General features: G+C 51.3%; 2 protein-coding genes across 4 annotated transcripts in view; one reads left to right on the top strand and one right to left on the bottom strand.

The window, feature by feature from the left end:
- Tnk1 (tyrosine kinase non receptor 1) overlaps nucleotides 1–3,656 on the top strand; it is an 8,361-nt gene extending 4,705 nt beyond the window's left edge. Inside the window, exons 9-14 of the mRNA XM_021175838.2 lie at nucleotides 990–1,084; nucleotides 1,384–1,548; nucleotides 1,780–1,859; nucleotides 2,389–2,699; nucleotides 2,781–2,876; nucleotides 2,959–3,656. Coding sequence (XP_021031497.1) covers nucleotides 990–1,084; nucleotides 1,384–1,548; nucleotides 1,780–1,859; nucleotides 2,389–2,699; nucleotides 2,781–2,876; nucleotides 2,959–3,072 — 861 coding nt within the window. The 3' untranslated portion in view covers nucleotides 3,073–3,656. The remainder of the gene's footprint in view (nucleotides 1–989; nucleotides 1,085–1,383; nucleotides 1,549–1,779; nucleotides 1,860–2,388; nucleotides 2,700–2,780; nucleotides 2,877–2,958) is intronic.
- Nucleotides 3,650–8,619, bottom strand: Plscr3 (phospholipid scramblase 3). 3 transcript variants are annotated; one of them, XM_021175840.2, is made up of 8 exons: nucleotides 8,172–8,619; nucleotides 7,789–7,870; nucleotides 7,286–7,524; nucleotides 7,160–7,202; nucleotides 6,836–7,056; nucleotides 6,484–6,645; nucleotides 4,499–4,660; nucleotides 3,650–4,329 (listed from the first exon to the last, which is right to left on the bottom strand). In XM_021175840.2, the coding sequence occupies exons 1-8, from the start codon at nucleotides 8,574–8,576 to the stop codon at nucleotides 4,273–4,275; spliced, it is 1,371 nt and encodes a 456-aa protein (XP_021031499.1). In that variant the 5' UTR covers nucleotides 8,577–8,619; the 3' UTR covers nucleotides 3,650–4,272. The 3 variants fall into 3 exon arrangements, with proteins under 3 accessions (XP_021031499.1, XP_021031500.1, XP_021031501.1); XM_021175841.2 differs by having other exon boundaries at nucleotides 7,789–7,956; nucleotides 8,172–8,259; XM_021175842.1 differs by having other exon boundaries at nucleotides 7,789–7,962; nucleotides 8,172–8,218.
- Between the last annotated feature and the right edge of the window lie 4,710 nt (nucleotides 8,620–13,329).

Raw genomic sequence — 13,329 nt, 5'->3', positions numbered from 1 at the left:
ACTGCTCTATTGAAGGTCTGGAGTTCAAATCCCAGCAACCACATGGTGGCTCACAACCATCCGTAACGAGATCTGACTCCTTCTTCTGGAGTGTCTGAAGACAGCTACAGTGTACTTACATATAATAAATAAATAAATAAATCTTAAAAAAAATAAAATAAATAAAAATAAAATAAAAAATAAAAAAAAGAAAGAAAAGAGGTTTAGCGTGGGAGGGGAAAGGGAAGCCACATAGCTGCAGTTGGGAACAGAGCTTCGTCAGGGAGAGCTTAGAACACTTGACCAGTGTGATAGACTGTGAAGAGCCTTACAGGTATCCCCGGTCACTCATTTTGTCCTTGTTTAACAGCTCCAGGAGGTAATTACTCTTAATCTCTATTTAACAGATGGGGCACTTCAGCCGCTGATAGGTCAGTGACTTATCGAAGTCACCCAGTAAGTGGAGGTGCAGAGAGGAGCACCACCCACGTGACTTCACCACCCACGTGACTTCAGAGCCGGGCCCTGAATCAGCCCCTCTACCGTTAGAGCACTTTGGTCTTCACTCCCAGGGCTCTTGAGAGCCGCGGAAGGCTATGGCTCAGAGTAGTTGTTTCCATCTAGCTGGGTTTGAGAACAGTAAGGCAGATGATACAGACAGTGGCTGGGAGGCAGGAGCGAGAGAAAGAGCTCCCGATCTGAGTCGATCTGGACTTGGGCCTGCCTGCCCCTGAGGTGTGCGGGAGGCAGACCTGGTGGGCTTGCTGTGGAACACAGTGAACAGGTTGCTTCTCACTGGGTCCCCTTGAACAGAGACAATTCATTTCCTTTGTGGTTTCTTGCATCCCATGTCCAGCATGACATGGGGTCCAGGTCAGCAACCCCGCCCCACTCTGGGTTGCAGCGGGAAGGGAGGGAATGCGTGGTGTTTATTTGTTTGCTACAGAGGAAGGTCTTTTCTCATTGCCCTTATGACTTAGGCCCAGCCAGCCTTTCCTCTGTCTCCACAGGCTTGGCTTTCCGAAGGACGCTGTGTGAGGGAGGTCACAGAGCCAGGTGCTTTGCGGATGGAACCCGGTGACCCCATCACTATCATTGAGGGCAGGTGACAACCTTATGTCCCCCTAAGCATCCCCTGGGGAGGTGTCCTCCCAGTCTTCTTGACTCCCGGGCCCCTTTGTTTTTCTCCAGCTCCTTGAATGTTGGTCTTGTGGGTCTTTTCCTTTTCCCACTGCGCCCTGCACCCCGGTGCAGCCCCACCCTCTCTGCTGGAGCCCTGCCTGGCCCACAGTGCCCTTTTTGTGTTGGAGAGAAAAAGGCTTCCCTTCCTCCAGGCAGATGTGGCCCGAGAGCAGCTGCCATTCTCCCTGACCCCATTTCCTTCACCAGCTCCTCTTCCCACAGCCCGGACACTGCAACCTGGAAAGGCCAGAATGGCCGGACCCTCAAAGTGGGCAACTTTCCAGCTTCCGCAGTGACACTAGCAGACTTGGGGGGTTCACCAGTCACCCATCCAGCCCACAGAGCTTCCCCTGCCCATGGAGAGAAATGCAGAGGGGGCACAGATGGGTAAGGCCATGAAAGGGTGGGGGTACAGAGTTGGGTTGGAGGGGGGACGGGACTGCTGGCCAAATAGCACAACTTCCCTGGGAGGAAACTTGGGAAACAAGATGGAGGAGTGAGAAGGGACCGGCCCCCATCTGGAGCTTCCCTTGTGGGTCATGTGTGGGACGCATTTTTTTGGAAGGAGGCCATGATGTGGATGAATAGTGAAAAATGAACGAGATCACTCTCTCACAGGGACAGGGAGAAGGCAACGTTACAAGACCTACCCCCAGCACGGAGCCACAGAACGAAGATGCCCCTGCAGAGGATGCGAGGTGGGTGTGGTGGTACCCAGGGTCTCAGGAACAACTTTCCAATTCCCCGTCCCAACTCTGAATCCGTACCTTTGCGTATATGATTTCCTTCCTCCAAAGACGGTAATCCTTGGACAGGTTATTTGTTTTGGCTTTTTGAGACATGGTTTTCTCTGGGTAGCCCTGGTTGTCCTAAACCCATTCTTGTCGTCCAGGGTGGACTTGAACTCAGAGATCTGCCTGCTTCTGCCTGCCCAAGTGATGGGATTAAAGGCATGCGCTATCTCCTCCTGGCACACTTTGAGATCTTAAGATTAGAGGTGCTCCTGGTTTTCCACTGGGCAGCATCTCCTGGCTTTGGCCCTCACACTGTTCTTTGAGCCTCTAGCTGTCTTGATTCTGTTTGCATACCACCTAACATACAGACAGATGAGGACAAGGCCAGCCAGCTTACCTAAATATCCTTGCAAAATCACACAGCTCAGTGCAGATAGTCAAGAGAGCAGGAGGGTGGGCCTCCTCCTATATCATTTCTTTCTCAACTCTGAAGGCATTTCCAAGAGTCTGGAATCAGTTCTGTCCCTGGGCCCTAGACCCACAGGAGGTGGTTCAAGTCCTCCAGAACTTCGGCTTCCAAGAGCTATGCCGCAAAGACTCCCAGACCTACCTCCACGCCCACCAGACCTGCCTCCACGCCCACCTATTATCTGCAACTCTTCTCAGCACACCCAGCCCCACAAAGCCCGGCCCAAAAGAGAATCCTCACATAATCACCGCACTGGAGCACCTGGAGCCAGCAAAGCCACTGTCCCCTCTGGAGGTCCCTTGTCAGACCCCGAGTGGCAGAGGAAGATTGTAGAGGTGAGGGCTCATTGAAATGACTCGATGTTCAAAGGGCCTGTAGGTTGGCACAAGGGCTAAACAAAGATTTGTCCTCCGCAGGTAGAGCTGAGTGTGCATGGTGTCACCTACCAGGAGTGCCAAGTGGCACTCAGAACCACTGGGGGAGATGTGGCTTCTGCTATCCGGAACCTCAAGGTAACGCTAACCCCTTCTGCAGGTTCCCCAGTCACCTGCTTGGCCCACTAGTGGTCAGCTGCCCTACTTCCTGCTCACACAGGTAGACCAGCTCTTCCACCTCAGTAACCGGTCCAGAGCAGACTGTCGTCGCATCCTGGAGCATCACCAGTGGGACCTGTCAGCAGCCAGTCGCTACATCCTAGCCCGGTCCTGAACTCTGTATCCTCAGGGATGGACACCAGCATGGGATACCTGGTCCACCTAGGGCTTGGCCTTACGGACTAATCAGAACATGAGCTCTTGTCGGAGGCACGCTGAGGGAGATGTACCTGCTGTGAGGAGTGACAGGAAGTGTATAGGGCACTCAGGTACTGGCTAGTGCTTCCTCCGGGCCCTGCTTCTTGGCCTCTGAAGGGACCAAGACGGATCAAGTCCACTCTGCCTATTATATTCCCAATTGAACAGGACTTGAAAGAAAAAGCTTTGGAGGAGGCCTCTACTCACTACAGACAAGGATCAAGTAGCCATACCGGATCACGGACCAACCGTCAGAACTGTCATTAGCTACTTCCCTAAACTCTATGGGGCACCCAACTTAGATATTGACTTGGGGGCTGCTCTGGTTTGGTCCAGAATCACTATGGGTGATGAAAACTAACTTTTTGGACTCAAGGACTTTTTTTCCCTTTAATCCAAATAGTATAGATTATACAGGCTGACTGACGCTAGCCAGCAGACGCCACTCCCTTTGTGTTGTCTGGTATTTACCCTCTCCCATCACATCCGGCTTCTACTGTTTAAAAAGTTTCAAAGTTTATATGAGTACAACATACAAAGACACAGCCTCCTTCCTACAGTAGGGTAAGGAAGGGGTTAACGGTTAAATAAGGCACAGGAAGCTGCAGAAAGCACCCGCAGGGCCCAGGGGCCCAACCGCTACAGCTATTAGTGAGGAGGCAAGGATCCCCTCAGAGTGCCACAATCGGAAGCTAAACTAATTGGCTAAAGTGCCATAAGGGAAGGGTGGTGTCTGCCATCTTTGGTACTGCTTGCCTTTTACCCACAAGCCCTGGGGTAAAACTTGAGTCCAGGATTCCAGATGCCCCTGCCTTTGCAGAGGCCCCAGAGGAAGGCTGGAAGGAGTGTGCAGGGAAGTTTAAAAGCTAATGTGTGCACAGGCACTGCCAGGAGATGGTGAACAGAAGAAGGAACGGGTCTCATACATGCGCCTCTGCAGGGCCACAGGAGAAGGAGGGAAGGGATGGGACACAATGGCTCCCAACCACTCTGCCACCCTCGTCGGTTCGCTGCAGTGTATGCCAAGGAAAGGGTTGCTTCAGGAGGGAATGTCCAGGGCAGCTGACCATCTTAAATTCTGGTCAAGGAGATGGGTCTCCTCATCCTGAGGTGGCTTCTAACTGGTGATGGCAGAGGGTCCTGCGCCTCCTCTCTTCTCGAAGAACATATAATCCTAAGGAAAGGTCACCGTCAATGGGAGATCTGGCTGGGTCTGTGATGATCAGCTCTTAACTTAGCTCTGGACCTGCAACCCACCATATGTGTCCCTGACCTAGTAAGGGTCCAGGAACTGAACAGAGCATCTAATAACAGAAAGGGAAGGGCAGGGGAAGCTGACTCACGATGAGGAACGTGGCTCCCAGCAGTACGGCCTTCACTTTCACATCTAGATCGACTGGGAATTGGAGGCCAAAGTCATCGGCGTCTGTGAGGGCTTCTCGGAGCAGCCCTCCCCACTGCTTGCTGATGCGGCCCACACTTCGCGATTCATCCTTAGTCTTCACCTGGTGGGAGGGAAGAAGGACCTGACTGGGGAAGATGCTGTCAGTCTCACTTGCCTCCTGTTCCACTCTATAGGTACATGCATGAGTTGTGTAGACTGCTCAGGATCTCTTCGCAATAGCGTTGGGTTTCTATATGACAGCAGAAGGGAAACTGAGATACCCTAGGCTACATAAGTATACAGTGAGGATTAGGATTTAGATTCGGGTCTGCCGCCTTCCAAAGACCATGCATAACGTAACTGCATATTAGTGATAAATGAGTTGCTAAGCTTGCTTTGCTCATCAGTATTCCTGACACCCATGGTTGGTGTCCTATGCAAAGCGTATGCCTAAGACAGAGGAGCCTAGCTGGGAAGGCAAAGGGAGGTGTCACAAATCCTCCCAAAAGTGTGATTCTTCACTGCAAAGGACTGGGGAGAATCCTTTCCAGCACTGTGGATGAGCCTCCTCTAGAGGCTACCTAATCCTAGCTGACGGGCCAACGGGTAGCCTCTGAGGACTGTGGTTCTCGCTGGCCTCTTGGAGCTCCGCAATAACAAGGCATGTGAAACTAAGTGGTATCTCAGTGACTTCCTGGTCCAGTGACTAGAACTGAAGTAATTTCCTTCTACCTCCTGTTCATCCTCTTCCTGCCTCGTCCTGCAGCTGCAGGGAACTTCCTGCAGCCTAGTCCCGGGCTCAGCAATGTCTACTGCTGCCAACTCTGCAGTCCTGAGAGTGTGCCTCACGCATGGACCATTCAGGATTGTGTGAAAGGGACACTGACTCCCTGAGAACCCCATAGCACACACATTCCCATTGGAGATCACACAATTATCTCCTCTCCAACCGGTTCTCGGCCACAAAAACTGCCTCTGACTACTAAGGTGACTCACTTTAAAAGGCAACCTTAGCTGAAGCACCTCTACTGGATGGAACCTGTTGTTTCTCCCTCATCAGAATGGGGAATCATCCCTTAAAGAACTCAAGAGTCCGAGCAGTGCGAGGAGCCAGAGAGTCTCCCAAGCCTCACTCTGGAATTCTCACCACCTGGGTTCCTCTGGTTCTGGGTTGGTGAGAGGAAGTCTCTGTGAGAAGGACACACCTGGACTTCTGGTTAGATGGGTCATTTGGACTTCTAGGTTTCCAGGCCAAACCAAGGGTTAAATTATTAAAGGGTCTATGCTTACAGATAAGCACAGGGGCTACCTGGGTCCAGCCCATGGCAAATGTATGCAGTGGAATACTGGGAGATAACAGTCCTCCACTTTAGATGCAGGCTGGCCTCAGATGCTCCTCTAAGCCCCTGCAGGGCTGTAGGAAACACACAGTCTTGGACTGAAGAAGACACTTTTTGGTTTCAGACAGGTCTTGACCTTAAGCCATCCGTTAGCACGGCAGCTACTGCCTTTTCTTTTTGTTTTTCTTTTTTTTTTGTTTTTTTTTGTTTGTTTGTTTGTTTTTCGAGACAGGGTTTCTCTGTGTAGCCCTGGCTGTCCTGGCACTCACTTTGTAGACCAGGCTGGCCTTGAACTCAGAAATCCGCCTGCCTCTGCCTCCCGAGTGCTGGGATTAAAGGCGTGCGCCACCACGCCCGGCTTTCTTTTTGTTTTTCTAATTACATTGATTGATTGAATGATTGATTGGTTGATTGATTGTGTGCACCATGGCATGTGTGTGGGGAGGACAGTTTGCAGGTACTGCCTTCTACAATGTGGGACTCATGGCTAGGGCCCAGGTTGTCAAACTTGGTGGCAAGTATCTTTACCCTTTGAGCCAGCTCATTGGCCCCAATCTTGGTTTGTGAAGAGCCTAGAAATTACCGCCCCCCTAATTCATAATACCTCAAAGTTGGTGTCTGTACCACAGCCACAAGTCCAGCAAGGCCCTACAACTCGTAGAACAGGTTGGCGATCAGCATCCAGGATGGAAAACTTAGGAAGGAAGGGATGCCAGGTCTGTAGCACATGGCCAATGGTGGTGCCAGGTGGAGCCTGGACTTCCATCTGGAAAGGGAAGCAGAGAGGATTACTGTCAAGCCAGGACACCTTGGCCAGCGCTCTTCACTGGTGCCAGCTGTCTTCTGACTGTTCAGACCCTCAACTAAACCGCCCCCACTCCTATTAAAGCCACAACTCTTTCTGTGCTGCTTACCACACACTGCCCACCAACCACCCCAAAACCTGCCATGCCCACCTCCTGAAGACCACAGGGGCAGCAGCTGCAGCCACAATGAAGTGGGCGGAGGAGGCGGAGCACCTCGCGGTCCCCAGGGTCCGCTAGGCGGATTCGAAATGGACGCCGGGCACCACAGCACAGGCGGGCACAACAGTTGCTCTCTTCAGCTGCCTGACCCAGTTGCTGTCCGGTTCCGGAGCGAAGTTCATACCTATTACAGGTCTCCCAGCCTAGGAACGCTGTGAAGGGCAACACGCTGAGGCTCGAGGGCCACCTGCCCAGAAGCTAACCACTGCCACAAAGATCATGAAGCCCAACTTGTTCCATCCATCTCCTACTCACTTTCCACTCGTTCAGCCTTCTGATGAATCAAGATTTGATCAATCTGTAAAGAGTTAAGAGCACCGTTGACCTTATCCATCACCTCGAACTTCAGTTCTCCTCCCAACCATCCTCTCTCCCACTCACCTGCACTAGGAATTCGAGGCCAGGAGGCACCCCTGGCAATGGCACGAAAGGAGCAGGAGGCCCTGGAGCCACCGGGCCTGGCGAGGGGAAGAGAGCGAAGCCGGGAGCAGGGGCAGGCACCTGGGTGGGCACTGGAGCTTGTCCCGGTCCAGGATGCAGAGCCACCGGCTCTGGATACCCAGATGGCACGGGGTAGGGTGGAGGGGGCGAAGGGGCATAGCCTTTGGGAGGCAAGTAGCCTGTAGGGGGGAGCAGGGGTAGATTAGAAAGTTATCTGTGTGGCCTCTTCTTCTTTCTTAGCCCAAGGACCAGGAGCACCCGCGGAAAACGTAAGAAGAGGCAGAGAATGATGGGGCGGGGGGCAGGGCGGTGGCTCCCCAGGAGGAAGGGAGGGCCCCACGCAGCCAGTCTGAGCACATTCCTGAGAATGTGTTCGACACCCGGCACCCAATTTCGTGGGGGCAGGGGGGAATAATGGAGACCCCAACCTAGCGCCAACGTACCTGCCATGGGAATCAGGAGGGGAGTCTTGGGCTTTTGGCGTAGGGGAGGCTTAGTTCTGGAGTGGGACAAGCTCGGGAACAGCTAGACAGACACAGAAACAAAGACGGACAGGCAGAGGCGAAGAGGCAGCTGCGCCCAGTACGGGCCCAGGGTCTCTAGGACGGCACCTATGACTCGGGGAGAAACCGAAAGTGTCAGCGGGCGGGGCGGGGTACCTAGGACCCTGAATTTTCTTAGGGGCCCCAGGACCGCCCCCTCCCTTTGTTCTCCCATTTTTCTGTGGAGATGGCTGTTGGCAGACGGCAGGGCAGGTGGTCCTGAGGTCAGACAGATGACCTGACCCCGAGGAAAATCTCCTTAACCCCTCTATGGTCCGGCTCACCTGAAGCCCCCAGAATAAGCCGGGGGGCCACGCACTCCGGGGCTCACAGGCGCTGGTGGAGGCGGGCCCAGATCTGACCCCACCCCCGGGTCGCCTAAGTCCCGCCCCCCAGTCCGGGCGGGGCGACTGCGCAGAAAGCAGGCGCTTCTCCTCCCCCGGGGCCGCGGACCTTGGACCTTGTGCGCTTTGTTCACCGTGGTTCCGCCCCTTCCGCTCCGACTGCAGAGGCGTGGAGACCTGGGCTGTTGGAGGGTGATTGCGGCCTTGTCCCCAGCAGCAAGACCCTCGCCTTTTCCGGGGGTTGCTGCTCTGCCTCCCCACCGCGTGGCTGCTCCGGTCCCCGGGATCCTCCTCCCAAGGGCGGGTCGGGCCTCGCTGACGCAGCGGAACACCATTCACACTCATTCCTTGCCTCCCAGACTTGGCTCGGTGTTCTCAGGGCGACCTCGCTGTGTTCTCTCCCTGTCACAGCGTTGACCCACTCAGTCACCTCTCAGTTCAGGCACGCCCATTACACGCGTGACAGACTTTCAAAAGGTATCAGTAATGAATGTGCATGAGGTAAGGCTCAGGGAAAGACACTTGAACAGAACAGGCCCTCCATTCCCCAGTATGGAGGCAAAACATGTAATCCCAGCGTTTGGGAAAGGAGAGGCAGGAGGAGAGTCACAAGTATGAGGCCAGTCTGTTCTACATAGTTCCAGACCAAGTCAGGGCTACAATAGGGAGACTCTCTCAAAAGACTCCTTTCTTCAAAAGAAGATAGCGTAGTATCTGGACAGGTGTGGTGGATCGCGAGTTCCAGGTCAGCTTGGGAGTGACCTGGGTCACTAGGGGAGATATTAAAGAAACAAAGCCGAAACCAGCCCACCACTTGTGCTTGGGTCTTAACTTCCTATCAATTATATATTAGTGCTTGGGGTGCAGACTAGGGATTCTGAGAATTCTAGTTTTTATTGTACAGCCTAAACTGAGAACTACTGTGTCAGAAGAACCCAGGAGGCTATAGGCAGGACAAGGTAAGGGAGAGGTTCTTACAGAAATCTGGTCCTAGTGTGGTGGATTGCACCAGAGACCAGGGCAGTGAGGCAGTGTTGATGTGTATCTGAGGGAACATGACTTCATTATGCCCCAGAGATAGGATGTAAGGAGAAAATTGCAAGTTGAGTCATGCTAGGCCTCTGAGACCCTTCTGCACAGCACAGACCCCTCCTCCCCCTTGCCTTGCTGTACTATGTCATTTACTGCCTGCCCGTGCAATCCCTGGCTTCATATATCTTGGTCTCTCTGTTGACCTTTCACCTCTAAGATCCCGTTCCTTTGGGGCGGGGGGACTTCTTACTAGTGCTGAAAACCCAGCAAATGAGCAGAAGGAAGCTTTACCAGTCCCCAAATGCCAAACAAGCCCACTTCAGTGTAAGGTTGAGCACAGAGCAACGGGTGGTCTTACCAACAAGGGCCATGTTTCCACTGCTGAGGTCTGCATTCTTAATTTTACTATGTCTATAGGCATCGTGCCCGAGTGTATATCTCCATAACAGGTGCATGCAGTGCTCAGAAGAAGGTGTCGTCACGTCCCCCGGAACTGGACTTTCAGAGAGCTGGGAGCTGCCATATGGGTTCTAGGAATCAAACCCAGGTCCGCTGGAAGAGCAGTCAGGGCTTTGATCCCCTAGGCCATCTCTCTTGCTCCTGGAATTTGAACATCTTGGAAGATTTTGAACTCTAGGAGATGATAGAGGAGAATGTTCTAGTCTTTTGTTTAAGACAGATCTTATTATGTGGCTTTGACTATCCTGGAATTCATTATGTAGCCCAGGTTAGCCTCCAACTCACAGAGATATACCTGTCTTTACCTCTGGTGTGCTGAGATTAAAGGCTTGCACCACTTTGCCCTGCTATGTTGTTCATTCCACTAATAACAAACCTAACTACAGCCTGGCATAATGGCTCATACCTTTCATCCCAGCACTCAGGAAGCAGAGACAAGGCCGGCCTGGTCTACATAGTGAGTTCTAGTCAGCCAGGCTACATACACAGTGTGGGCTAGTGTTTGAAAAAAGAAGCAAGGTGTAGAGGTGCACACCTTTAATCTCCGTGCTTGGGAGGCAGAGCCAGGCACATCTCTGAGTTCGAAGCCAGCCTGATCTACAGATGGACTTGTAGGACAACCAAGGCTACACAGAGAAACCCTGTCTAGAAAATCAAACAAGGGCTAGAGAGATGGCTCTTTCGGAGGTCCCCAGTTCAGTTCCCAGCCACCACATGGTAGCTCTCAAACACCTGTGATGGGATCCCATACCCTCTTCTGTCTTCTAGTCAGAAGACAGCTACAATGTACTCATATAAATAAAATTTAACAAACAAAAGAAAACAAAAGAAAAACCTGCCCCTGACACAATGTTTAAAAATTGACCCAAATGGATTCTTCCTATCAATATTATTTTGAAAGCTCCCTCTCCCAGTGTGTGTGTGTGTGTTCCCGAGCTGGGGCACAAGCACATGTGTGCCTGTGCTGTGTCCCAGCCCCTTTGGCCAAGTTTTTTGTTTTTTGTTTTGTTTTGAGAAAGGGTTTCTTTGTGTAGCCCTGGCTGTCCTGGAACTCACTCTGTAGACCAGGCTGGCCTCGCATTCAGAAATCTGCCTGCCTCTGCCTCCCAAGTGCTGGGATTAAAGGCTGTGCCACCACTGCCCAGCCCTGTCCAAGTTTTATCATCCTCTTGATCTACGTAGTAGGTCACTCTCAACCCAATCCTGTTTTAGACAGAGCCCCGTGAAGGCTGTGAAGCATTTGACAGCTTCATTGTTGTTTGAAGCCTGGTGAACCAAATCCTTGCCTTCCTTACCTGGGCTTTGTGCTCCCTTCAAATTATGCAGTCCAGTCCTTTATGGGAAACTAACAGATATCGAAATGCCCTGGGCCCCACTGAAAGCTCTGGCCCACAGATCCCTTCTTCTGGCTCCCACCCATAGACTCCGTATGTTAGCCCTGGATGCCTATGCCTTGCTGTCATGCCTGGCATTCTCTCACTAATGCACACCCTTGCTCAGAGTGGGCCTGAGACATTTCCATAAACCAGGCCTATAATCTCGGCACTTGGAAGATGTAGGCAGAGGATCAAGAGTTCAAGGTCATCCATGGATACACAGCAAATGTGAGGCCCACCATGGGCTGCATGAGCCCACTTCACACGAACAATGACGATTTCAATTAGAAGCTCGCATTGACTCAGATGTTTGAACACTTGTTCTTCAGTGGGTGGAGCTGTTCGTTTAGGGTGAATTAGGAAGTGTGGTCTTGTTGGAGGTGGAGTTTCAGTGCAGGGAAGCTTTGAGGTTTCAAAAGTCCACATCACTTCCAGTTAGCTCTCTGCTTAGTACTTGTAGATGGAGATGTAAGCTCTCAGTTACTGCCCCAGTACCACTTTTGCCTGCCTGCCTGCTGCCATGCTCTCCGCTATGATGGTCATGGACTGGGCCTCTGAAACTACAAGCCCCACATACACCTTCTTCTATGAATTGCCTTAGCCATGGTGTCATACCACAGGCACAGAAAAGTAGCTAAGATGCAAACCAAACCAATGCTGTCAGCGTAGGAACCTGCAGCTCGGAGCTGGTGGGATGGCTCAGCAGTTAAGAGTACTTGCTGTGGAAACAGGAGGACTTTTTATTCCTAGAGCCCGTGCTTGAAGGAGAGAGCCAGCTCCCAAAATCTGTCCCTCTCTCTCCACACTACCCACACACATACAATGATAATAAGGTAAAAATAAATAAATAAATAAATAAATAAATAAATAAATAAATAAATAAATAAAAGGAACCTGTAGCTCAGCAGAGACTAGGGTAGGAAATAGAAATCCTCGTCTTAAAAGTATGCAGATGTGCTGAGCATGGTGGTCCGTGCATTTAATCCCAGGCAGAGGAAGGCAGACCTCTGTGAGTTCCAGGCCAGCCTAATCTACAGAGTGAGTTTTAGGACAGCCAGAGCTATGGAAAGAGACCCTGTTTCAAAACACCCTGGTCTCCACCCACCCACACCCCCAAATAAAGATCAATAGTTCAGAGTCACATTCTAGTCCAGCCTGGATACAGGAGACCCTGCTTCAAAAAGGCAAACCACACACACACACACACACACACACACACACACACACACACACACGAGTATAGGGGAATGACTTCAAACTTTAACTTACTACGTACTGCACTCTGCACATAAGAGTTTAAGCCGCAGCTGGGCGTGGTGGCGCACACCTTTAATTCCAGCACTCAGGAGGCAGAGGCAGGCGGATTTCTGAGTTCGAGGCCAGCTTGGTCTACAGAGTGAGTTCCAGGACAGCCAGGGCTATACAGAGAAACCCTGTCTCNAAAAANAAAAAAAAAAAAACAAAAAAAAACAAACAAACAAAAAAAGAGTTTAAGCTGCCGCTTACGGCCATCTGTAAGACCTGCAGCCACTGCCCAGGATTTCTTACCTCATGGATGCCACACTGATTTTTCTCCTTACTCCCATTCATCCAATTTTTCTCTTACCTCAAATACTTGGGAGTGCTTCTTTCAGCCTGTCTCGCTAGCTATTTCTTTTGCCTAGAATACATTTCTTGCTTTTGGCCATGGTCAAGACAAGACATCCAGTATGTAGGTGTAGAAACTGCTGCTATTGTCCTGGACCTAAACAACCTTGAGTCTTGTTATGTAGCCTAAGCTAGCCTCAAATTTGTGCTCTCCAGCCTCTTATTTCCCAAGTACTGCATGGCCTACCACATGTAACTTTGTTTTATAAAGCATGATTTGTATAATAAATTGAAGACACACACTTTTTTATTATTATTATTATTATTATTACTATGCCTGCATGTATGCCTGTGTGAGGATGTTGGATCTCTGAGAACTGGAGTAACAGACAGTTCTGAGCCAACCATGTAGGTGCTGGGAATTGAACCTAGGTCCTCTGGGAAAGCAGCCAGAGCTCTTAACCACTGAGCCATCTTTCTAGCCTAAAGGGACATACTTATTTTATAAAGGTGTGCACTTAGAAAAGTATGGGTTCGGGAGAGATGGCTCAGCGGTTAAGAGCACTAACTGTTCTCTCAAAGGTCCTGAGTTCAAATCCCAGCAACCACATGGTGGCTCACAACCATCTGCAATGAGATCTGAC

Source organism: Mus caroli, chromosome 11 (genome assembly GCF_900094665.2).
Source record: "Mus caroli chromosome 11, CAROLI_EIJ_v1.1, whole genome shotgun sequence".
In the NCBI taxonomy this organism is placed as follows: Eukaryota; Metazoa; Chordata; class Mammalia; order Rodentia; family Muridae; genus Mus; species Mus caroli.
Note: the sequence above shows the minus strand (reverse complement) of the source record. Positions and strands in the feature narration are given on the sequence as shown.

Coding starts and splice junctions, on each gene's coding strand:
- Plscr3 (XM_021175840.2), bottom strand. CDS start 8,576: ATGAGTGTGAATGGTGTTCCGCTGCGTCAGCGAGGCCCGACCCGCCCT. Junction 4,661..6,483: donor GTACAGACACCAACTTTGAG/GTATTATGAATT, acceptor CCCTCCCACCAG/GTGAAGACTAAGGATGAATC. Junction 4,330..4,498: donor TGGGAGCCACGTTCCTCATC/GTGAGTCAGCTT, acceptor ACCTTTCCTTAG/GATTATATGTTCTTCGAGAA.